Raw genomic sequence first — 25,750 nt, forward strand, 5'->3', positions numbered from 1 at the left:
CAGAGCTGAGTAGAGAGGCAGAATCACCTCCTTTGACCTGCTGGCAACATATTCCTGATGCAGCCAGGATCCCATTGGCCTTCTTGGCCACGAGGGCACACTGCTCACTCATGGTTAACTTGATGTCAACCAGGACTCCCAAGTCCCTCTCCATGGAGCTGCTCTCCAGCAGGTTGACCCCTAATCTGTACTGGTGCCTGAGGTTATTCCTCCCCAGGTGCAGGACCCTACACTTGTTGAACCTCATGAGGTTCCACTTCCAGCATACGCAGAAAATGCAAGTGCCTTACCTGCTCCTGGCTGCCATTTCTCTATTCCCTTTTCTCCCTCCTTAGTATGACGAGCACATTTACAAGGAATACAAATAGAGGCGATGGAAAAAAAGCGAGGCTCTCACTGTGGGAAGTTCATTGTGTCAGGCCAACAAACACAGAGCAATGATAAAGGCACTAAGTTGTTTCACGAGCCATTCAGTCCCGCAGGCTTCTGCCTTTGGATACCCAGGGTGGCCAGGCAGCCTCCTAGCAGAGGGAAGGTCCCCCGCGCAGGTGCTGGGCCACACTGCGGATTGTAATGGCCTTTTCCAGAGGAACCAGCCGGGCGCCTTCCATGATGCTGTCACAGGGCACAAACCATCACCGTGTACTCGAGAATTTCTTCGACAGGGACCATGCAACGGAGTCAAAGGATTTGCGGGTGCATTACAGGAGGAATAAACGACAGTTCAAGTAACACACGTGTAGTGAAGCAGAGGCAGTGCGTGGCATCGCTGCCTTGGCTAATTAAGACCCGGGTGACCACAACGCAACACCCTTTTGGGGTTGTCATTGCACTGACCCGCACGCACCTCACGCATTCTGTTTGTCACCTATGGGGTTTGTCCCCTAGGCACAAAGTGGGCAGCTTTGTGCTGTGCCACCCCCTCTGTGACATTCACTTATACAGGTGCGTGGTAGCTACTGCTAAAAGGCTGGGGCGGAGGGGGACATGCCACCAAAGGCCGCCTCATGGAGCCTTCTTGCTCCATATTCCATCCACCCCCAGTGACATAGCTGAAACTCATAAATCCTCCCTGGACAGCCAGGCAGGAAAATAACCCTCACGACACCGTGCTTTGCAGCTTGCCACACTCATTAAAATAATTAAGGAACTGAGACTGACATCAGGGATTTTTTTGTGGGGTTTTCCATGTCCTTGTTAAAGGGTGCAGTGGCCGACATGACTCCAAGATTTAGAGCTCATTATAGGGAGCCACCTAAATTAGTATGCTGTTCATGGGCTTAATAGGTATTTAAGCAATGTGTGAAGCAGGTTTTGTTTTGTGCTTATTTTAATTGAAAGAATAAACTGTATTCACAGGCCTGGAAAGCCTCCCTTGCCTGGAAAGCGCAGAGGGCTGAATGAACCAAGCAAACTGGCTCCAGGAGGCAAAGCAGACTATGGATTTCCTCCTTCAGCTCCAACCCCTTCCTAATTGAAGATGGGAGCTCACCTAAAGTTCAGGAAATGCCATAAGTGTTTGTTTTCATTTGGCCTCATATTGGGAAACCAAGCAAATCTCGGTGAATGAAACCCAGCAGAAAAATCCTTAAGTGGAAAAGGTTGGGATGGCCCAAGGAAACAGCACAAGGGGAAATAAAACAGGGAAGCAAACAAAGCAGGAAAGGCAACAGCTAATTTGCACATCCCGGAGTGCCTAAATGATCACTAAAAGGTAGAGAGGCAACAAAAACAGAAACCACCTTGCCTTGATGAGGCCAAGATGGTCCAATGCTTTCCATACAAGATTACAGCAAACACACGGAGGAAATCAGCCTGCAGAAAAGGTTGGCTCAGAAGAGCAGAGCATTCTTCCTACTATGTTCAAACAGAAACCTGAGTACAAAAAGCCATCAAAGAGGCTTTCTTGTTCCTAATTTTATTGGGGACCACGAATAACACTGTGCTGTGGAGAAGCAAATCCCAGGGGACATCACCCTTCCATTACAACCTGTGAGGCAATCAGAAGGCAACTGTTTCATCTGGCTACCAGAAGCTTCCAGAGCACTTCCCACCATTTCCTCTCTCTGTGGAGTCCTCTACTGTGTACCAGAAGGGAGAGTTACTGAGGACACGCATCTCCACCAGCTTCCACTTCCAGTAGTTCCCAAGGGGTTGCTTTGTCGGTTAGGAAGATAAAATCCTAACGGACCTGACCCCAGCTATTAGAAGACTCCGGTGAAGAAGCCTCCCAAGAGGACGGGAGCGACTGGAGCACAGAGAAAGTGCCAGGGTCTGGAAGCCGCCTGGACATGGAAACGCTGCTGTTTGTTCCTAGGTAAAACCCTACTTAGGATCCACAGAGCCTTTTACAATCAGTAGATTAAAACATGGTATAGGATGATTGTGCCAACGCTTGCTTCTCGAAGACACACTAACAAGCACCTCTAACGAATTCACTTTTAACTTGCCTCTTAATGCTAAAAAGTAGAAATAACGGTGTGACCCAGCTGCATTTTTACCAGTGCCAACAGCTCAGCCTCACGAAGAGGAGCAAGACGACTCTCTTCCAGCTGAGCAGAAACACAGCAAGAGGCCAAGCCCCTACCCTGCTTGGCCAGGCCAGGCCAGGCCTTTCCTTCCTTCGTGGCCAGCACGCTGGGTATTTTGGCTAGTGCCCTGCCCGTGTGCTCCAGCAAGTGGGCCATTAGCACACAGCTGCCTCCAGAGCAAGCCAAGCACTTCCAAAACCCCACCGAGAAGCAAATCAGGTGCAGGCCTGAACAGAGGACAGCACACAGCACCAAAGAGAAAGACAAGCCGTGAATCAATAAAGGAGTCAAATCTCCTGAAACTGGATAGCTAAAAAAGGGAAGAAAAAAATAGAGTGCTCAAGGAAATCCAACTAAAGAGCAGGAAAAAAAATCTTAAAATAACTTGGAACGAAATTCCTTACTGTGAACCTTCCATGAATTAAGAGAAACGTAATAGGGTTTAGGAAATGCAGGGCCACTTCTACCATTTCATCTTTTTAAATTAATTTTGCTGTAACAGTGAATAAAAACATAACAGACCGCTCTTCCATTTTCACTAGGGCTGTCACACACTCTTCACGCTCTCTCTGCACTAGTGAACCTCCACAAGCTGCAGCTTCCGAGGAAACGGTTCCACACAGACCTTCAACACTAACTTTGAAAGGACAATCGTGCAGGGGAAGATGGGGCCTTTCCCTGAGATTAAAATAAGCAGCTCCCCAAGTATTGAGACTGGGAGCCATCCGTTGGGAGCCACACTGGCAGCCATCCGTTGGACAAACCCTCGCTTTCTCCGAGTTCACACTAACTGCCTTTGGGAAGGACAGAAAGCAGGAGCTGGGAATGGGTGGGTGGAAATGCATGGCAGAGAGTGTATGGCATTACTTTCTGGCAGTTCATTCTGCTGTGTAGAATTCTAGCTTGCTCCCATTGGGAAGGAAAACAAGAGAGGATTCCTTGCAGAGGAATCTGGAGAAACAGAAGGTCTAGGTGTTATTCCAAACACACATCACCCTAAAACAGGGTGCCCTGCACTTAGAGCACTCTTTAACCTGCAGACCTTTGGGAACAGCATGTGCCCCACTGACATCAATAATGAATAAGCATCGTGTTTCAGGAGCTTCAGGAAGTCACTCCAGTCACTTTAAAGGGGATTTGAATGCAGCTTTGCTGATACAGCACTTCCAAAACACTCCTTCAGTAAGAGGATTTCATTTTGATTTATTTATCAACATCTATATTAATCTCATATGAGAAAAAGGAACTGGAGGAACAAATACATAAAGCAGAATAGACACTTTTATATGTAAATACATTTTGTGTGTGTGCACATATACATGTATATATAACATACATATTCACCTGCACACACACATCTACTTTAACTTTACACTTCATAACATTAAAAAAGTTACTCAAATTTTAAGTCCCTCAAGACCTTGCCAATAATTGTGAAGAGAGATACTGAGATCAAGTCATCTGCAAGGCCACAAAATATGTTGAGGAGCTGAATGTGCATGTTCCTCACCCTGAAATACTGAGCTACCTGGAGCTACTGTGGGTTTAATGTACAAAGGGGAACAAATATTTGAATTAATGTTCAGTAGGTCTTATGACTGTAAGTGTCATGGGGGAAATAATAATTTTCTCCCATGTTCTTTCTCCGAATTATTTCAGGTAATTCTCCTGATAAGGACAACGTGGCCTTTGCTCAAATTCCATCTCCCCTGTTTTTCCATTTCTCACCTGATTCACCTTAAAGTTTATTTTGCAGTCCATCCGGAGAGTGGAAGCAATTAAATACCCCTAAACTGCTATGACAGGTAGCACTGTACCAAGAGCCAACTTGATAATGAGATTTCTAGTTTAACTGGAATAAAATAAAACTGATGAAAAACAACCCTTGATTGTGCAGTAACATTTGCCTGGTTGTAGCTCAGGACTTACAATCTAATTTTCAGGTAATGAGAGGATTGCATGCATCTAGAGGCTTAAAAATGAGGTTCTCAGAAACTGCCACTGGTGTTTTTTTCTTGCTCTGCTCGTACAAATCAACCAGCTGAGATGAACTACATTTCAGGGGAAAAAAAAAAAAAAAAAATCAATAATGGTCAATTTTGCTAGTGTAAGACAAACATAAGAAGTCCAACTGCACTGAGATACTAGGATTAGCAGAGGCCTGTTTGGTTTTAGGCTGCTGACCTAAACGTCAGGGGAGTTGTAAGATTTCCCAGTCAACATTATAGAACTTAAGGATTTTCAAGGTGTGGGTGTAAAGATGACAACACTAAACATAGAAGAGAAATAATCACAAAGTTGCAGCTACTTACTTACACAGCAAAGCAGATAACACGTAAAAGAAACGAGATCCCTCTTTTTAAAAGTAGTTAAATTTTTAAGTAATTTACTTTTCGATACGCATTCTGCTTGACTATTTGTGGGACAAACTGTCCCAGAGCATGGAATCTAAGGCACAATATTTAAGGAGCACAGAAGACCAACGTGCAGGGATTGGAAGTCTTCCCCTTGCCAGGAAAGGGCAGTGTTTGGAGCAGATGGGGTGTTTGCTTATTTAGAAGAAATCCAAGAGCAAAGTTACCCAGGACTGTGGAGCCGGGGGGAGAGCCTGGCACCCTGGAAAGAGCAAAGGGCTGCTGCTGCTCTTCCTCACCTCTGCTCCTCCTCAGCACGTAGCCTGAGGATCAGCACGTAGGCCCAGGAGCAGCTCTCTGCGAGGAGAGAACCACCACCTCCAAACACCCAGCCCTCAGTCAGCAACCAGCGTGCACCGAAACAGCCAAATAACATCTCAGAGCCTCTCTAAATCATGGCAAAACCCTCCACAGCAGCAAAGGAGGCAACACTTCTGGGTGACAGAGAGATCCGGCCTAAACAGGCACATGGACAAAGGCAAACAGGATGTTGGGGACAGAATTGCTGGCGATCCAAACAACATCCAAGTGGCTCTGTTAAAGCTGGACGACTTAAAGCTGTATAAAAGCTGTACAAAGTCCTGTGGAAATTAGGAGGACGTGCAAAGAAAAGCCTCTCTCAGACTTCAAAGGCTAACGATGTGTCGTCTCGGCTTTCATTTCCTCATCAGAGGAATTTTAACTTGCACCAGAATATGTTTACATTGAATTCCAAAAGCTGCCATTTAAAATAAATACGTTCTCCAAGCCATCCGAGCCACTCAGCTAGCGTACACACACACACACACACGTTGCCACTTAATTCATTTTACAGAATTATGACTCCAATGAATAACTGCTGAACTGTGAAGACAGATCAAATCAGATAATAGTTACCACAGGGACCCTTTTAACTGGGAATCTCCACATGCTCTACTCATCCACCAAATTCTTCATTCATACCCATGTCTGTCTACAGGACTTGATAAAGCTGAGAAGTGTTTCAGCAGAAGAGGCATCAGAAAAGAGATCTGAACAAAATCTACCTTACTGAGAAGAGAAATACCAGCAGGAGCTCAAGGAGAGGAGGAGCAGGAGAAGGGAGAGCAAGCGGAGCGGACAGACATCTCCACAGTAACTACCATGGAGAAACTCCAGGGAGGACTTGTTTGAAAGGAGGATGCTACCAGTGGAAACGGACTGAAATACAACTGGAGAACGAAAAAACAAAGTGGCAAATAATTTGCCACATGGTCAATGATCCCTTAAGCTGAAGTTTACTTAGCCAGAGCCAAAAGCAAATGCCAGGAGATGAAAGCCATGAAATAAAGCACACAATCAAAACATAGTGATGGCAGAGCCATTACCGTATAGATTATTTCATGATAAACATTCCATTAAAAAGTAAAAATGTAAGCATTCAAATCAAAAAATTTCCACCAGGAAATATCATGTTACTGCAGCAAGAGAGAAAAATAAAGGAAGATTTCTAAAACCAGCAGAACCAAGGCTATTTTTGTAAAACGTCAGTGAGATTTTTGTATCAACACGAGAGGCTGAGGAAGATTTCTCAGGACATTTACAGTAATTTCTGCTTTGGGTTTTTGTTTTTTCATTTAGTTCAGAGCCGGAAAATTGCTACAGTCTCAGTTCCAACGCTGTTGACAAGGCCTGACCTATCTGACTACCCTCCAACTCCTCCCCAGCCAGGCGAGGGACTCGCTCCCTGCTTGCAACAGCATCTGCTGCTCCGTGGCCTGACCCCAGCAGCAGGAAAGCTCCCGCATTCCTGGTGAGGCAGCGGGAGCCTCTGCTCGCGCAGTCATGTTCAAGGAACATGCCAGGGGTGTCTTCCTACTCCTCAAACACTGTGTGGGTTCCAGGTCAGCCACAAAAATAGAAATGGAGCTACATTTCCTGTAGTTCACTCTTTGCCAAACCAGCAGACAGCATAAATATACTCTTCGTGTACCTAAAAGAATACACTTAAAGCAATGTTAGAATTAACTTTCGATTTCAGAAATTGCAGTCATGACCTTTATTTTCCCTTTTTCCATTTTATTTGTTATGTTTGCATAGCTTAACACACAGCTCAACAGCATTTGAAATCCACCCTGCCCTTTCCCTATAAGAGCACTCTGAATTACAGTGTTATTATTATGTTACATGCAAACAGCCAACAGTAACTCTCCTGAAAATGTCCGTGTAAAGGAAACCAGGGGCTTCTCCATCAGTTTGCTTCACTGTCAGGCAAAGCACACCCTGCATGGTGCATACGGTGCTGTGCATGCAAGACTTGCAGAGGTCTCGCCCTGATGCAGGAGCAGCTTCGCTAAATATTACACCTACTAAGGGATGTTCAGCCCACCCGAACGAGATGCAAAATTTCTCCCGGCAAAATAGCCTTGCAGCTCCAATACCGGGCTGAATTAGAGGACTAGGAACCCAATATTACTATGAAGAGGAAAATACCAACAGTCCTCAGAGTGCATTTCACTTCACACAGCCTTTGTTGCCAAGCCCTTCGAAAGGGCATTATAGAGGGGCATTGCTTCATGCAATTGTCGCTAAGTACAGTCTAAGCAAACCACTTCACCACCAAATATTACAGCATTTTACTAGTTTAGTTCAAGAACAGCTTTCTGCCTCTCTGTGCCTGGCCTTTGATTCTTGCCACCATTATTTTTGTCGGTGGATATCTTTTTAAGCTCAACTTTTAATTTTAAACAGGAAACTGAATCTGTTAAATTTAATTCTGAAAACTGATCCATAGTGATCATCCATATTGGTCCTGAATGTTTTTCTCTTTTAATTACTATTTTCTTTTTCAAAAGAATAAGACCACTGCACATGCTAATGTGCCCAATTAGGAATCAAAATTTTAAACAGATCTCATTTTTCCTAATAACTGAGAAGAAAATGCATGGTGCTGTGGTGATCTTCAAATGCAACTGTTCTTCCTTATTTCCCCCTCCTGTCTTTGATTTTAAATTCATTTGGGGGCAAACACTCATCTGTATTACATTTGATTTGTTTTTCTTCATTCATGCTGCAGGAGCATGGAAATTGGGTCACTGTCAACAACCATCAGCACAGGAGATCTCAGGGGCCTCGATGTTCGTTTGGTGAGGAAACAGCACTTCACCTAGGAGCTAACAAGCCCCAAAAGGAAAAAAAAATTACATGTATTTCAAGTTATCCAGCATTTCGGGTGAGAAGGCATGACTCTCTAGTCAGAAATAGCTGAGAGCAAGGAGTCCATCTCTACAGATGTGACAAGCTCCCGTGGAAGGTCCATCACATGCAACATCTCTTTGGAGGCACCATGAGACTCTGTGAAGAAAAAGCATCCACTGCCTGTTCAGAGAGGCTCCCTACTGGAAAAGAGTTTTGATATCAGCCTTTCCTTGTGGAATGCTATGCAAGCAGATTGGCCATAAATGCCTGGAGCTTATTCTCCAGACAGGAGAGTAATGGGAAGATAATTTTCAGAGAGGAATGAGTCAAGGTGGTTGTAAAAAGGATCCAATTGGAGATTTAAGTCCTCCCCTCCAAGGGCTCAGTACAAGGGCTGAGGGCCTGGCCATGCTGTCCATAACATCCAGATGTGAGTGTGCACAGATGCACATGAAATATGCCAATATAAATCTCATGCAGCAGTCGATGCTGCTCCGTAACACAGCCCTGGCTCTTGCATACATAAACTCTCCAGGGCAAACTTGCATTGAAAAACACCACTTCCACACTGACACACACAATTTCTTGAAAGAAAGGTCTTTCAGTTATTTCTTACACAGATTTAGGGCAACCTGTGCCTGCTTTTTAAGCAGTCAACATCCAGCCTGCCATACAACGGGGTTAGATGGCTGAGCAGAGTCAGTGACAGTGGGATGGGTTACCAAGCTGTGCAGGTGAGCAGGGAAAGGGCACCAGCCATATATGAACCTACAGAGAGACGGGCCCACCTCTTGTCCAAGGAAACTCCCTGGGTAGCATGTGGGGAAGGCTGGCATGACAGGCCCTAGGTCATGGATACCAGGATCCCTCCTGCAGCTCTGACTGCGGAGAAGGAGGGGGCAGGTGGGAACAAGTGACCTTGACTTGGCCCTTGTTGAACAATTCCGAGCTGCTGTGAATCACCCCTTCAGAATTACTGAAGCTCAGCTAGCACAAGTTGCTTGCACATCTGTTCACCCAGAGTTAACAGTATTCCCAAATTCTTGCACCGTGTGATAGCTTGGACTGTTGGATAGGAAAATCCATGCCTATAACTTCTGTTTGAAGAATGTTAACCACCTGATTTTTTTCCTCTTAAGCTGCACAGAATGATCTCCTGGCTTCTACTATTCAGTAGATATTCTTTCTATTTTGTTTCCTTCCCCTCCCCCCCCTTTTTTTCTTTTCCTCAGCTATTCTTGAGCAAATTGTCTTGTACAAATTCCATTTGCTTATATGGCTTCTTAAACATAAACTTGCTGAACTACAAACGTATTCTGCTCATATCTAAATTTCCAGAGGGGGGAAAAGGAAAATAGAATTACTATTGCTACATTGTATTGCCACTTCCTTTTTATTGAGCATTGACATAGTTTCCCTTCTTCACATAAGCCAACAAGTAGCCTGCACAGGCTGCTCGCATTAGAAAGATAACTGAAGCACCTGGTTTGTAAGTGGGACCACATTATGTGGCAGCAAGCAGCAGCTCAACACAAATGAATTACCCGGCGTCTCAATTAGTGAAAAGACTAGAAAAATGCTTGGATATTACCAGGGGTGTCCCACGTTCACACCTGAGCCGTAACAGGCTTCCTTCCCTCAGCACTGTGAGCACGGAGTGGAAAGCCCTCACACCAGCATTCACCTGGAGTGGTGTGTTGCAGGGAAGCGTCACAGGGAAGGTACCGGCGGTACCTGTTCATCATGCAAAGTATAACTATGAAGCAGCAAAACTAGGCAGCTGATTTTTTTTTTTTTTGACTGCTCTGCTGCAAGAAAGTCTTTTGCAGTTCAGTTTCTGCAAGATAAGAATCTATCTTATAATGAAAAGAATCTATCATTAGAAGAAATCACTCAAATTAGGGGTTTTGCCCAACAGACAGCAGCTTGTCTATCCTTGCCTGTTTTTTTATTGTGCTTAGAGTGCAACACGGCTGCGCCAGTGCCAAGGGGGACCAGCACTTGCCTCCTCCAGCCTTCCTCACACGCTGCCTGTGCTCCCTTTGCCCCATTCTGGCCCTAACCTAGCCCCACAGCAAGCAGGTCAGGGACTTAAAACTGCCATTAAGTTAATGAGAAGCCACAAGCACTGGAGAGGCAGCACCAGGCAGGGGTGCATCCCATGCAGCAGCCCTGCTGGAGCACTGAGCTGCTGTTCTGATCGTGCCTTGCTGGAGAAAGCTGTGGTGTCAATCCAGGCCTTATAAAAGTCCCAGATAAACTAGTTCTGGCCAGGGGAGCTGCAGCGGCTCAAGACACGACCGCTCCCCAGGGCTTGTCCCCTTCTGCTGCTGCCAGAGACCTGCCGAAGTGACCTGCACATGGGAACACACACTGACCTGGCAGCCCCTGCAAGGGGCACGGGGGTAACCGCCACTCCGGGCTTCCTCGGACCAACCTCAGCACATGAGGTTGGTCAAACCAACCAACCAACCAACCACATGAACAAAAAACAAAACAAACAAACAAAAAAAATCAGACTTCCCACTGGAAAAATTGATAAGTGACCAGGAACATAGTGGCTTCTTAACAATTCCCGATTTTCACCCCTGGATTTTGAGGGTGTCATTTCTTCAAAGCATCTTACCACCCCACCTCCTTAACAGAGAAAATGTTCAAAATATTAAAACAGAATTTAAAACTGAAGGACTGTTAAAATCAGCCACTGCTCTCTCACCTCTCTTAAGATCTTCTTAACAAAACTTCACAAAAAAAAAAAAAAAAAGGCATTCGTGCACTTGAGAATTCCCAGCGAGCATGTGGGAAAGGCATCATGTAACAAAATAACCTCCTGATTAGCAACAGGAAGCAAGCAATACCCTGCTATCTCCAAAGCCAAGAGGATTAACACAGTTTTAAGCAGCACCACATTAAGTCTGCTTTGCATATGCCTCTTCTTGGGGAGACTTGCAGAAAATGTATGTTTTAATTTGCACTTTGTTACTAACTGCCAGAGGTTCTTAAGAGCTACCTGGAAAAAGCAAAAATTAAGCGATGCAAGAATCTCAGCTCTCTTTGGCCTGTTGTTTCCTGACCATCTCAATGGAGACCCACAGCTCCAAAGGGGAGCTGCCCACAGCACAGGCACACTCTGAACTTCATTTTTTTATGGCTTTACAAATGTACATTCTTTAGTCTATACAGACTACCCAATCTGAATGCTCATCAGACTTGCACGCTAAAGCTCACCTCCTCTCACAGCATCCCCTCACATCATCCAACATAGTAACTGTTTTCCCTCACATGGCAATTCGACTGCAACCCACAAGTGATTCAGCGTGATGGTCTAAATGTAGCATTTGAGTGCTTAGCTTTGGTCAAATAAAGAGAGTAGCACCAACACCTTGCTCCGGGCTGCAAGTCGTGTTTGCTACTCAACACGAGCCCCTTCCACTCCCACCTTGGCACTAAGGACACCCAACACAGACTAAGCCCTAGCCAGGAGTCTTCACAAGTTACTGCCAGGTCATAAAATTCAAGAACCTTAAAGATTCCTAAAGTCCTGGAAAATGTTTTTCAAGTGACAAAACATGAACCAAGTTGTCAAAATGAGGTCAACGCGGTCTCCGTTCACACAGGCAGTTCAGGTTTTCTAGCACGGCTGGCAGAACTGACAAGGCAAGACCAGCACAACCTCATTCAGGGCAGCCCTCATACAAGCAGGTATTTGCATTTTGGGGGTGAAAACTCAAAACCAAAACCCAAAACCCCAAAAAACACCTAAATATTGTGAAGTCTTGTGCTGGTTGCTACTGCCAGTTCTGATGCTCCCAAAACCCACTTATTCTGCCCTTTTTTTTTAATCCTCCCCAAGACTCATCTGAAGACTTCATACAAGCAAAGTTTTATCCCCACCTCTTCTCCCCTTCACCACCACCAGCCTGTAACAGCAAAAGAAAATGGCAGGTCCTGCACTGCTTCCTCTCCATGACTCCTGTTGCAAGCTAACAACCTCTACTTAGCAAGAGACCGGGAGGGGCCTTCCCTGTTGCTCCAGAGGCGGCAAGCTGGGCTGTGCAGGAAGTGTTTGCCAGGCCTCAGAGGCAGCAGAGGGGTTAAGTGCCAGCATAAGTATCCATCCTGACTAGTTCAAGCCACTTAAAGCCTAAGCTGCAGGCCCAGGACATTCAAAGGCTCCACTTCATCCAAGGCAGCTTCTCTGTGCGCTTGGAGCGGCAGGAGCCAGGGCAGGAGCCGGGGCAGGAGCCGGGGCAGGGTGCACGGAAAGGGAATAGGAGGGCACTACAAACCAAACTAGACCCCCCTTACAACCACCTCCCTTACCCCCCTTACAACCACCTCGCGTTATTAGAATTACTTTCTTAACACACTCCTGGGTTCTGTCATTGGTGTGAGATACAAGTGCCTCCTCGAGAAGAAGACAGACTCAAGTACCAAGACAAACGTTCCTCCCTTACAGAAAACCACATAGAAACAAAAAAAAATATTCACATACATATGCATGGCTCCAACATCATGTGAAACCTGCTCCTCCAAACACACTGTATTACAGAGCCAGTCACAAATATACCTGCTGCACTATATGCACTAACCCTCAAACTAAACTTCACTGTGTACGCCATCAGTTTTAAATCTATGTGCAGAAAACTAATACAGCACATTCTAGCTTGTGGTAGGGCAAAAAAAAAAATATCCATGAAATACATTGCAAAAGTTGGAGTGCATAAAAGTGTATTTGACTCCAAATGTTACAGGACAGCTTAAGAGAAAGTGCTCGGAAGAGATCTGTGTGCAGAGAGGAAGTTAGGGGAGGAAGAAAGTAGACAAAAGTCTGTGTGTTTATTTCCCTGTGGGAAATAAAGCAGGAACAGGCTCCTTCACAGCAACTACTGTGCTACAAGTAGTAGTATTTCAACAAATCATAACACATGAAGAAGTGAAATAGCACTCTGTCAGGCCCAAAAGATTTTTCTCATCTCAGCTTCTGTTTTTTTTTTTGTTTTGTTTAATGCTTTGTTTTTCACCTGGAAAGTACCAAAGACATCGAGTTCCCTATTATTTTTTGCTGAAGTTCTGGAAATTTACTGTCAAGGTTTCACATCCACTAAAGCAAAGCAGTTGTGCACCCAAACCATCCAATGACTTCTCAAGGACTTAAATTCCACAGGAGAGACAAAATAAATAATAAAAACATTCCTTCATCCTGAAATACAGTTTCCTGGGCCCTGGGATGGTTCAAATCCCACCCGTTTCTGGAGCTGAACAGAGCAGAGCATTTCGTATGTGGAGAGCTGAAGGGACACTGACAGCCACTTGGGTGGCTGTGCTATGAACACAACAGGAAAACCCACGCAGATGGGGAAAAAAAGAAAATTTAAAAACAAAGAAGTAGAAGAAAACTGTCTAGAAGCCTAAATCTATCTTCCCCTCTTTATTATTTTGAACCCTAACCAGCTCCTTGACCCCACAAATGGTTGCACCAGGTCAGCTGGGGAGCTCCGCACTGGACATGGAGATGGGGGCGGTGGGAAGCCCTGCGGACACCCTGCTACTGTCAGTGGCAACACCATCGAAAGATGGTCTCTGTCTCTCAGGAACATGACAGCAGATCCTATCTCAATTCCTAACCAAGTCTCTTGGTTAGGAATTTTCAAGTCTCTTTTCTGTCTCATAAAACCAAAAGCTAACATTCACACATAATTTTCCACCCCAAAAAACAGCACAATGAAGGAAGCTCTTCCAAAATTTCCATCAGCATGGAGAAAAAGACATATTTTATTCTAATGTATCAAAGGAGCTAAGTAGGCATATGCAGAGCATTTGTGCAGGTGTGTGTGGAGATGATGAATGACAGGGGTTGTCCTGGACAGATCCACTCTCCTCACATCACCAGGCTTCCCAAGGAAACCACAGCATCATGCAGAAAACAGGAATAGTACATTTGTTTGAAAGAAATCATTATTTTACAGTTCACTTTGCCTTAAGACTGGAAGAGTGGGCGGCTGGAAGAAAAGGATTGAGAGCACCCTTTCCATTTCTCTTTCAAATGGTGCTTTTCAGACAGCCTGTTTTGGTTCGTTCTTCTCAGGAGACACCCCTCAGACTCTGCCTGCATTTTCAACATATTTCCTGCAAGAGATCAGCTTGAATCCTGCAGTTTTACCCCACCTTTTGCACGTTTAGGATTGCTCAAAATGATAGCACGGCAGGAGTTCAACAAGGACTTCGTAACTGGCTTCCAGGAAGCAGGCGTCAGCTTGCCACAACATGATCTCAAAGCAGTCCTTACAACCAATAAACACAATGCTGGGTACTCTACAGTTTGTCTTCTCAGGGACTTTTTTTGCTTCTTACTATTTTTCTTTAACTTGACCTGGTTTCATTCACAGAAAACTACGAACAACAGCAACATTAACTAAGTCAGCAATGTTTTTCTTGAAATTACACAAACGTACTTATTGACACGAGCCTGAGAGGCCAATGTGGGTGAAAGGGGAAGGACAGAGTATGAGGGCATTTAATTTAGCAATCATCTACTGCAAAACAGCAACTGCTTTTCTGTGTTTTCCAAAACAGCAACAAGCCCAATCTATTTTTACCCTCTATGCTGAAAAACAAAGCTAAAAAGCTCTCTGTATCCTCACCATTACTAGAAGGACTCCTGGAAAGTCTGTTTACGGTAAGGCAGTCTATACAAACATGCCCTACAGATTGTACAACTTTAACCTCACAGCAGGAAAGGGACAAAGCTGAAAGGCTACTGTGTTAATCATAAACCACTACTGACCTTTTCCTTGAGGGCCCTTCTTCAAAATCTGAAGAGCTAACATCGTTGCTCGTGGAGGACACTTGCGATGCATCGTCCTTCTCGTTCTCCAGCTGTTCTGATCCTGGTCCTAATCCTTTAGATTGGCCAGTAGTGAGAAGTCCTGTAAATAGAAGAAAGTAGCACACTATTCAAAACCTGCATTACTCATCACGAGTGGATTAGAAAAAAATCATACTTGAAAATAACAGCAGGGATTTGACTCACAACCGACTCTCTTGCTAAGAGCTATGCTGCTAACATTGATTTTCCACCCAAGTTCTCCAAGAAGAGACTGACAGATTTGCATGTTTCTCATCTGGCTAACTGAAAGCCACCAATTCCAAATAAATGTACAACGTGTGTTTGTTATCACCTTCATAACCGTGTCACATCCCTTCCACTGAATGATGCATAATCTTACCCCCACTTTGCAGAACTCCTATCAGTTGGTACAGATGGGGATCTTTTACACAGAGGTGCACACATCAGTATGAAAAGAAGTTGCTACACAGTCAATTATTCTTCCTCCTGTCCTTCATTCTGCTTCTTCTAACTACTACAACTCAGGATCCTTTAAAGAAATCCTAAGGCCCAAAGGTGCACACAGCAAATATCTGTTTCTCTTGACTCCAATTCTCCTGGCCAGACATCACTCCAAGAGAAACTACCGATTGGAAGGCAAGGTACACAAGGCAGAAAGCAACGTACACCAGAGCTGCTGCCTTCTCTCTCCTGCAGCAATATTATACAACCTGGGTAACATAGATGGAAGAAGAAATCATCAGCCCCTACACAAACAACATGTTTAATTCTGCTGTTTGTGCTTGTGTGAATAAACACAGTATGATTTGATTCAAGTAAAACAACAGCTCAGTGTGATACCAAAGCCATTCAAACTTACAGAAGATTTAAAATAGTAGCGTGTTCCTCAGTTGACTTTGGAATGGAGGGGAGGAAAAGAACTAACGCTGTCACCAGCTCTGCATTTACTTTGTGTTTCAAGAGCCAAACAGAAGAGGAGTTGCAGTTTTATTCAGGAGCACACCAGCCCATCTCTGCATCAAAATGCTTTTGCCAAGGCATGATACATCTTCCATAGTTCAAAATCTATTATACACACGGTATGAGTACTCCTCGATTTCAGACTCCTGAGGAAAACTCCTGAGGATGAGGCCATCACGTAACCTCACGTTCAGGAGAGCTCCTCTTCAAAGAAACTCCTGCTCAGTCCCGAGTCTAGAAGGAAGCCGCCTGCCAGCTGCAAGTGCCCGTGTCCCAGGAACAGACCAAAGGCTGCCCCCTCTCTCACGTCTGCTTATCTGGCACGTACTCTGGACTCTGTAACTTGGTGGGTTATATCATCCCTTAATGAGGTGTTCAAATATTTCACAACTTTTTATTACAATCTAATCGTTCTTATCGGCCTTCTTCAACAGTTTAATTCAAAGTTCATGTCATTGCAATGTTATTTTTTCAGCAAAGTCTGTTCTTAATCACTATGAACTATGCATTTCCCTTGACTTTGGGTCAAAAATAGTGCAATATTGTGGAGCACCAGCATTCTGTCACCACATGCCTGAGAAATTGAAGCAGACTTTAAAAAATCACTAAAAATATACACTTTTTTAATGCTGGATGCACCTCACTGGAGAAGCTCAATAGCCAATATTATTTGCTCTTCAACTGCTGCTTTGCATTTTGTCATGATAAAATTTACAGTTTTAAAACTCTAGAGAAGTCTAAATCAAGCATCTCATCGGAGGCTTGATACTCAGTAACTTAGCTCTTGTGACAGAATTTGATTAGATTTTCCAAAAGCAATATTTGTTCTGGAGAGACGCCATACATAAAATCCAGCAATCTAAAGTATATGAGTCAAGAAAATCACCTTTTGGGCTGTCAACTCGTATGCACTTGAAAGGCAATTTCCATTCATCCTTCCACCCTGCCAAACTGCCAGTGCACTTGGAAGGCAGGCATGACTTGTGTCCCTTGCGGAAAAACCCTAATTCATCTTATTATTCCTACAAAGCCCCATCATATACTACGATTTATCCAAACCCAAATCATGCCCAAATCCAGGGATACTGCAGGTAACCAAAGTTGGCTACTGTGAAGAAAATACCCATGAAAATCAGTGCAAATCAGGAGCAATCAAGGAGTGAGCTCAGCCGAGCAGTCGAGGGGCATTTACAGACCACATCATAGGTAGGAAAGAGTAAAAAAGCCCATCCGGATGAGCTTGGCTCTGCAAAGGTAACCAAGCAATAGAAAGCAGCAGACATTCTTTACTATTTCTTGGCGAAAACAGTTTAGTAATAAAATGTTCTTTAGTATAGCTTGAAGGGGTGAATTATTCCTGGCTCCTGGCTACTGTGGAGCTCCCAACACTAGAAAGCTGTCTAGGAGGCAAATAAAATCAAAGGGACAAATATTTCCTCTCCAGTTTTTCCGACGCTGTGCCCCTTAACCTCAGCGTTAACAACCAAGCATGCTCTCACTCACGGCAAATCTTATAATTAAAGGTTTGCTTCAAACTGAACCACGGAGATCTTAACACTCTATTACCCACATAAATGTCAACTTCCCTGTGCAGTTTTGCTAAATTGTTCAGCATAACCTGTGACAGCAAACAGCAATTTATTTACATGCTGCTCTGAAAGATAAAAATATCACACACCAGCTTCTAACTACTGTATCAACTACAATGCTATTACTGAGCTATGATCTAACACACCTCAAGACACATGAAGAAACAGCTTGCAGGCATCCACAGAGCTGGTTTGGGAAGCCCCAGTCTCACCAAACACGTAAGGTAAGATCAGACTACCTGGGAATCACAGTGTATAAGCAACACAGGGCAAACATAGATATCTGGGATGAAAGTCAGTGGGGAAGGGGAGAGCAGAAAGCAGTAAGGCAGCAAGGGAAGACAGACAAAAGCATAAAGGAGGGCTTTAGGTTACTTGGGTTCTAAGAACATATTGAGATTTATGTTCTCCATCACTAAAATTACTGAAAAATCAGGTACCCACTGGGGAGCATCTGAACCAACCTCAGGCACCATGTGGCTAGCTGAGCACAGGGAGCAAGGCAGGGATCTCTCCCGCGTTTCCAATGCACCCTTTCTGTATCACTTACCCTCAAACCATTGGGCAGTCAGAACTGCAAATTTTCACCTTCTCTTGTAACAAGACAACAATTCACGTATTCCAGTACCCGCTGGGTCCTAAGGCCAAGAGGTGGAAGTGGCTCCAGCTGCATGGCCAGCCAGGACCCAGCTCAGGGGCAAGCCACGAGGCCGGCACCGCAGAGCACAGCGAGCAGCTAACAAGCACAAGCCAAAGGTATCAAAAGCAGCAAGTGACCCGAGTAATTGAGACGGGGGGATTTCAGCACAGCTGCACGCAGGAGCTTCTGCAGGCAGGAGCTTCCGCGCGCGGCCGACACGGACTGGCCAACGGAAGGGGCGCCGCGCTGCCGCCTCTCTGCTCTCCACAGCTCAGCTAGGATGTGGAATACAGAAATCACACGTGCATCCCTTCGTGCCCGTGCTTCCTGACCACAAAATCGCACCTGCTTTCCACTGCCAAGAGATATTCCCAGGCTCTTCCCGCTCCCAGCCCTGCTGGCACGTCTGACTGATCCCTGCAAGCCCAAGCGCTCCGGCTGCTGCCAAGGCCCAGTATCCAGGGCAATCAGCAAAACAAATAAACCCGAGTTACAAGAAGTTAGGAAAAGCCTATTTTACTCCACAGTGCATTCTCAACACGCTGCCAGCATTATTTAGGGGAACACAGAATAACATGTTAATAGCAACACCTCTTGGATGCCTAAGCATGGATCTCAAGCTTTTGTTTGCTTTCGGAGTTGCACGAGAAAGTTTTGTATTAAAAAGGTGATTTAATTTTCCATTTTCCTCTTTTTGCATGGCCTCTTTCAGGAAGGGTGAACGCACAGCATGTCAAGGGGAGCCAAGTTGGGAAGCGAGGCCTTCGCACATCCCCAGCCCTGCTCCGGTTGGTGCCTGCATCGGCATAGGGAAGCACCAAGGGAGTTCCACACCTCAATACAAGGACACAGGCACTAAAAACTGCAACTTCAGCTCTTTATATATTAACCCTGAGGTTCAGACAGCTGATGTTCTTTAAGAAAGCCAATGACATAAAACAGAGGCCTCAACTAAATCTTGTCATCTTTTGGTCTAAGGACCACATAACTTAGCATTTTGTTATGAACTATAACTTTATACATAGGTTTAGTATCGTTAATAGACGTGGCCCATTTTCCAGAAGTGTGACAGACTGTCACAATGTGAATCAGATGACATTTACATCACCTTCTTCATAACCCTGAGCACTGTCTTCTATGAAAAAAGAAAAGAAAAACCCCTCTGTGGCTACAGAACATGCTAAACACATGCACATCCACACACACAAAAAGGTAGGTATATTAAATTCATTAATCATTTAATGCCAAATAAAAACACACCAGTATCTCTAAAACATCTGCAACAGCCTGCATTGATCAGCATACCGTACAGAGTCACTGTATTTAGCTGTTGTACAGCTATGCACAAAAGATAATTTAGTCTTATAGTGCAAATGCCATCTGTCACATTGTCACAGCATGACAAGGTATCACATTACATATTAAACAGACAACACGCTTCAAACACAGGGCTTATTTTCATGCCGCGGTTGTCTTAGAGACTACACAACCGCCTTCTCATGGCAGCAGCGGAATTTTTATCATCGAATTCTCCGGGAGGAGAAAGACGCATCCTCCGTCCAGCTTTTTAAGCACAGACGTCACCGAAAATATCATTTTGATGTCGCTACAACAGTTGTGTGTCTGCAGATGAAAGCCCGGCACGAAGCAACGCGATGGTTTCCGCCACGCGCCGCGCTGCGCTGCTGCTGTAACGGCAGCTGACGTGAGCCGGGCTACTTCCCAGGGCTCGTCACGGGATGCAGCGTGGCGCTGCCAGGAGCGGCCGGCAAACAGCGCGGCCAGGCTACGCAAGCGACGGGAGCAGGGCTTGTCCATGGACACACGCGTATGGAGAGAGATACGCATCGCTACTGCTGCGGCCGAGCACGAAGGACATGACAGCACGAGAGGTTCTTGCCTGCCTGTCAAAAGGGGAGATCACCAAAGAGACCTGATTAAATAACGCATGGTGAAAGAAGCTCCTTACTCCTATTGCATTCCCCATCCAAAACTGCTATTAAGCAACCACAGATACTGCTTCATACAGAAGAGCCAATTATCAGGTACCTGCTAGCACCATTAATTGAAATTATATTGTTCTGGTTTTTTTTTTTTTTTTTTTCTTTCTCTTAATATTTACCTGATAGAAATGAGAATGTAACTGCCAAAAAACAGTCTAATTTACCTTTGCTAGAAATTACCCCAGGCCACAATATGCATTTCAACCCTCAATTTTCTTAATGAAATACACATTTGGAAGAAATAGGAGAATATACCAATACTTGCACCGTGAACGTAGAGAGAAAAGCCCTCACTTGAAGCTTACACTTTCACCTTTTTAAGTTTCTATAAAAACGTATTCAAAGTGCCACCTCTCTCTGATTAGAGGCATTTCTCAGCTTTTAAGCATTTACAATGAAAATCACAGTGGCTGTTTCCCACCAGCAAGACACCCTAACACTGGCAGCAAATTATTCTTTATAGGAGAGAAATACATTTATTGGCCTTGGCCCCACGTTCACGTACTCTGGACAAACGAGGACACAGGAGCACAGCCCCAGCTGAGCAGCAGGGCAGGTTTATAGGCTTGGATGAAAAAAGCATCGGCAAATAAGCGCAGCTCCAAAAAGTTTCATGGGGGAACAAGAGGTTCCCCCATCCTAGGGCTGCGGAGTTAGCTTGAAGTCAGAAATGAATAAACACATAAGTGAGGACACATAAGAGAGCACACACCCGGTGCCTTGTGATCTGCGGCCAGGCCAAGGACAGCCACCCTACGGTACATCTCCTCTCCTGTCCGATAACAACATCGCAATCTAGAAGCAGGGCTAAATGCACATTTTAGCTTAAACTACAGAGACCAGCAGCTCCACAAGTGCAATTTATCCTTTGATAAAGGTCCCTTCTAACCTTCAGGATTCTATGATTCTCTGATCCTTTTTCAGTTAAAGGAGGAAACCCTGTGTAAATGGGCACACAGAGGAGCCTGAATAAGTTCTCAGGTATTAACAAAATTATCAGTGACATATGAATAAATTACTCCTTGCTTTTTATGCCAAAACCATCAGGTCTTGTTTATCCTGCCTTTTCTGGGGAATTTTATGGCTGAATGCAAAACCAACAGGCTAATATCCCAAGAGAAGAGAGAGTAAAAGAAATGTTCAACATGACCACGCAGGAAGGGACTTCATACTAAAAGATCACATTTCTTCCACCTTTATTTTGTTCAAATCTGTTCGACAACTATTTGGAAAAAAAAAATTAAAAAGTTAGTGGTTCCAATGTGTTTTTGCCTGTCCTTCACAAGGCTCTTCTAAAGTGAGGGACAGAGCACTTACTATTTAGACAAACAACAGTCAGTAAAGCAAGTGACTCGTTGAGGTCTTCGGTAGCTAAATGTAAACACAAGCAAGGCCCCTATTCTCCCTCTTTGGAGCCCTTTTTACAGATCCTTCTTACTTGTAATCCCCCTTGGTAGCCCCATGTTTGGATCTATTTTCTATGCTGTGCATCACAGACATGAGCTTTTAGACTTCCATGGCACATCCTTCAGAGTTAAGCTTCTGCTTGGAACAGAGGGACTAAAGAACAACACATCCAGATCTCCAAGAAATACCCACACCTTGACGCCAAGCAGGTAAACAGATGAGGAAAAATATAATATATACACACAGAAAAAAAAACTATGCCAAGAGCATCTTTCCAGACCGCAGCTACTCTATATCGTAAGAGAAAAAATTAGCAAGTATGTGTCCACAGAGCATAAACGAAGGAGGAAAAAAGGATAGGAAGGAAAAGACACTAAAGTGAGGAAGATCGTGCTCCCTGGAAGTAATTAAAACCTATGAAGGTGCAAACAAACCAGTGAGGCATACAAGGTTTCTACTGCTAGCAGGCAACACTGAGAGCCTTGAAAAGGCGAAACCTGCAGCTACAGCCCAAAGGAGAACGGCTTGGCTGTTCCTGCTATGATTTCCAGGAGGTCCTGGCACTTTGAAATGCCGCTGGAGGCCCTGGGGCAGCGGCAGCCCCTGGGTGCACGGCGGCCGCACCCAAGGAAGGCAGCCCGGGCAGCACCCATGCGCAGGGCTGGCTGCCGCACACGCGCGGGACTCGCGCTGCGGGCACGGGGCGGCACGCAGGGCACGTTCCCCAGCACGTGGGAGGGCACGTTCCCAGCCCAGGGCTCACTCGGGCAGTGGGTGGCTCCTCAGTGCTGCAGAGGAGGCCCCAGCACTGCCCTCAGGCCCCTCTGTGGTTGCCTTCTGTGGGACCACCAAGCTATGTAGGCACTGGCCACTCTGGCCGTAGGCGGCGAGCTGTTTTTACCTAGAAACATCAGCAAAAGTCTAGACTCTGGGACAGAGAACTCAAGCTCCTTAAGTGGGGGGAAAAGGGCAAAAGAAGAGGCTTTTGGGAGGTTATTCTCTGATTGCCCATCTGCAATTCTGCCCCTGTGAGACACAAGCCGTGAAAGGTGAGCACTGACTGGCATACTCCTAACTGTGTGGCCCTGTCTGATAATTTCAATGCATGGCACTGAGGCTTTGCCCATCGTGGCTTTTGCCAAGAGCACGGGCAGCCCTCCAGGCAGGCAGGCAGCAGAACTGTTTTTCCCAACGCGATAGCAGCGACCAAGATGTTCCCTAGTGCAAGGACACACACGTCCTGCTGCAGCCACGCTGACCATCCCACGCAGCCAACAGAGGCAAATACCGATTCAGCTCCCTGCTCACTCGCCACATTTTGAGCTTTCCAGCACAGAAAGAGAGGGAAAAAATAAATCCTGGGAAAGAATAACTGAGCCAAATGCTGGATGCTCTACAAAAATCCCAAGTCTCACATGATGGATATTTGAATTGAACTATTTTAATTACTTTCACTGCCCATTTTCAATAACTCTGCATCCAGCGTGCCCTCCCTGGTGCTGGGGCCATCCATCAGGGAGCTGTGGGAGTCAAGCTGCCAACCTCTGCTGCCGATGAGAAGCGTTGTCTCGTTGTGCCGCTCCTTTTCCTAAATGTATGAACGATGAGTTCTGCGCTCAGAGCGCTTAAATATCCACAGATTCAAATATAAATAAGTGCAGTAAGATCAGGCCGTGCATGGTTGGAAATTAATCCCTGCGGCTCTTGAGGCCTGGATGCGCAACCTGCACGGTGCCTTCCCGCAGGATCAGCAACCACGCCGGCCCTGTGACATGCATTCATACTGGAAATCATATGAACATATATAGCAACAGCAATGTGGTCGTAAGTAGATTTTTCTTCAAAAGATGATTGTTTAAAAAAAGTGTCTATTTTTCATGTTTTTCTGTGAAATGAACACTTGTGAAACTATTTGCCCCCTTACCCAGAGGAGGCAGTTTCTTCTCCTTTCTTTGGGGTGGGAGTGAGTTCCATTTTCTCACTTCAAGCTGGAGGTCAGACAAGGGCCTTTGGTGCTTGGGCAGAGAGGCAGAGCAAGGGCTGCTCCCGAGGTGTCGGGCGCAGCACAGCAGCCAGCGCAGGCCGGCCAACTGAGGCGCCAGGCGCGCGCGGGGAGCGCTCACAGCCGGCCTCTGCTTCAGCGCTCATCAAGAGCCTGCCCTCCGAGCTGTGGATCCTGGAGCATGCCCCTCCAAGGAATACGGTGATTCCTAACGTAGGGCCAGGGGAATCGTCTCCCAGGTTGGCTCCAGTGCCGCGGTGCCACTTGGGGCCGAGGCGCCACGCGGCAGAGAGGCACAGGTGGAATCAGGCCGAGCTTAAAGGCGGCAACATCAGAAAACATAAACTTCTGTCCAGGACCAAGGAGTACACGGGGCCTGTTCTGATTTTACTTGGGGACAGCTCATTGAGATTAATTCTACAAAGCGTCAGCGTGCAAGATGTCAGTGATGTTGCTGCTTTTAAGGAAAGCCTCCTCAAACGGCAGGCAATTTTTGTCTCCGTTTCCAGCTCTCGAGGCCAACAGCTTAACCTTTCCTTCACCTCCCTTTTGTGCCACATACGGATGAACCACAGGGGGAACAGATGAGCGCTGGGGTGGGAGGCCAGCCATCTGAAAACATGCTGCTAGAGAAAGGCCTTCTGAAATGGTAAGGAGACTTCCCGCCACATAAGCTCCCAAAGGATTTAAAGACATTCCAGCGCCATGAATTATTCTGTGGGTAGCAAAGAAAAGCTTTTTTTGCTCAGGTTTTAGGGTATCAGAAGGGGAAAGGGAAACAAGGGAAACAGCATTAGCTGCTTCTTCACTTAATAGCAACCATGGAATAACAGTCTGGAGACACTTCCATGATCAAGAATACACAGCGATGGAGATGCCCAAATCCCAGCTTTCTGATTAAAATTTACTTAAACAGCAGTAATTTTTTTTCCCTAAAACTGAGAAACCATGAAGGGTTCTTTGCAGAGAATATTCCTCCCATGCACTCAGTCAAAATGCTGATACCATTTTGGATTTTTCTTGTTTTAAACACAATAACAGAGCAATTGGGAGGAGAAGGGGGTGCTTGCAGCGAAGCGGCATAGAAATGCAGGATCAAAACAATAAATGAGCCTGCAAAATATACTCAAGAGGTTGCGAGTGCCCTGAAGTTCACCATTATATTATAACAATTGGGGAGGAATAAAAGAAAGAGGGGAGGAAAAAAAAAAAAAAAGGAAAAGAATTTAGGGCCAAAAGAACATTACTGAAATTTAAAGAAAAACTGCACAAACCAATTTCAAGAAGACATGACAATACTGAAGGAAAAAAAAAAAAAGTAATAAGAAGCCTGGGATCCCTCCGTACATTCACAGTGCTCCACAAAAAGCCAAATGCCGCCACTAAACTGAAACAGCCCTGGCAAAGCAAGTCTTTCTGGAGCCTGAACGTTCCCTCCACTGCGTTTCAAGCCCTCTCCAGGCAGCCAAACTCCAGTCACAAAGGCTGCTCAATGGCATTAATGTTTAGCACATGCTTAGCACTCCATGTGCTAAAAACCCGTGCGGGACCAAGGGCAGAGGAATCCCGCGTGTCCCAAGGCAGGGAGCAGCCTGCTCTGGGGACACGTGTGTGCTCCTCCAGGGAGGAAGAGAGGATGCCACGTGTGCAAGGGTGGCCTTGTGCAGGGGGTAAGGATGGCACCGACGGCACCATCATGGGTGGGGGCAGCGGTGACAGAGCCGCTCTCAGGCGGCAGAGGGCAACGGATCTGCCTGGGGAAGCGGCAACTGCCTTGCAAAAGGAATGGCACGGGGAGCAGGAATCAGCTCTTTTACTAAACCTTTCACTAAACGCACATAGCCAAGGAAAGGAAAAGAAAGCCCTCCATTTAACTTAGAAAAGAAAATAAATGGCTGGCTCCTAACTAACAAGCAGGACAGGAGAAGGAAGGGGAGCCAGGCTTTTTACTGGTGTGCAAAATCAGGAATGGCTTTGCAGAAGCTGGCACATGAAAGCAGACCACTTAAAAGGAACAGAGGGCACTTCTTAGATTTTACTTCTTACTGAACTCAAAGTCTGCCTTAGTGATATTATGGAAAACATTTTCAAATTAAAAAAAAAAAAAAGTCACTGGGGACATGAAGGCCTCATTGTTTTTCCCCCAAACTTTCTATGTCAACACATATACAGGCATAAAATCCTTACCTCCCTTCTGA

The 25,750-nt window shown here is 45.5% G+C and overlaps 1 protein-coding gene across 2 annotated transcripts in view; it reads right to left on the reverse strand.

The window, feature by feature from the left end:
- JARID2 (jumonji and AT-rich interaction domain containing 2) overlaps positions 1-25,750 on the reverse strand; it is a 191,899-nt gene that overhangs the window by 70,975 nt on the left and 95,174 nt on the right. For both annotated transcript variants that reach the window (XM_026047069.1, XM_026047068.1), the window contains exon 3: positions 14,889-15,030. In XM_026047069.1, the coding sequence (XP_025902854.1) occupies positions 14,889-15,030 (142 nt within the window). The remainder of the gene's footprint in view (positions 1-14,888; positions 15,031-25,750) is intronic.

This window comes from Nothoprocta perdicaria, unplaced genomic scaffold, assembly GCF_003342845.1.
Source record: "Nothoprocta perdicaria isolate Ctin4 unplaced genomic scaffold, notPer1 scaffold_47, whole genome shotgun sequence".
NCBI classification, from domain to species: Eukaryota; Metazoa; Chordata; class Aves; order Tinamiformes; family Tinamidae; genus Nothoprocta; species Nothoprocta perdicaria.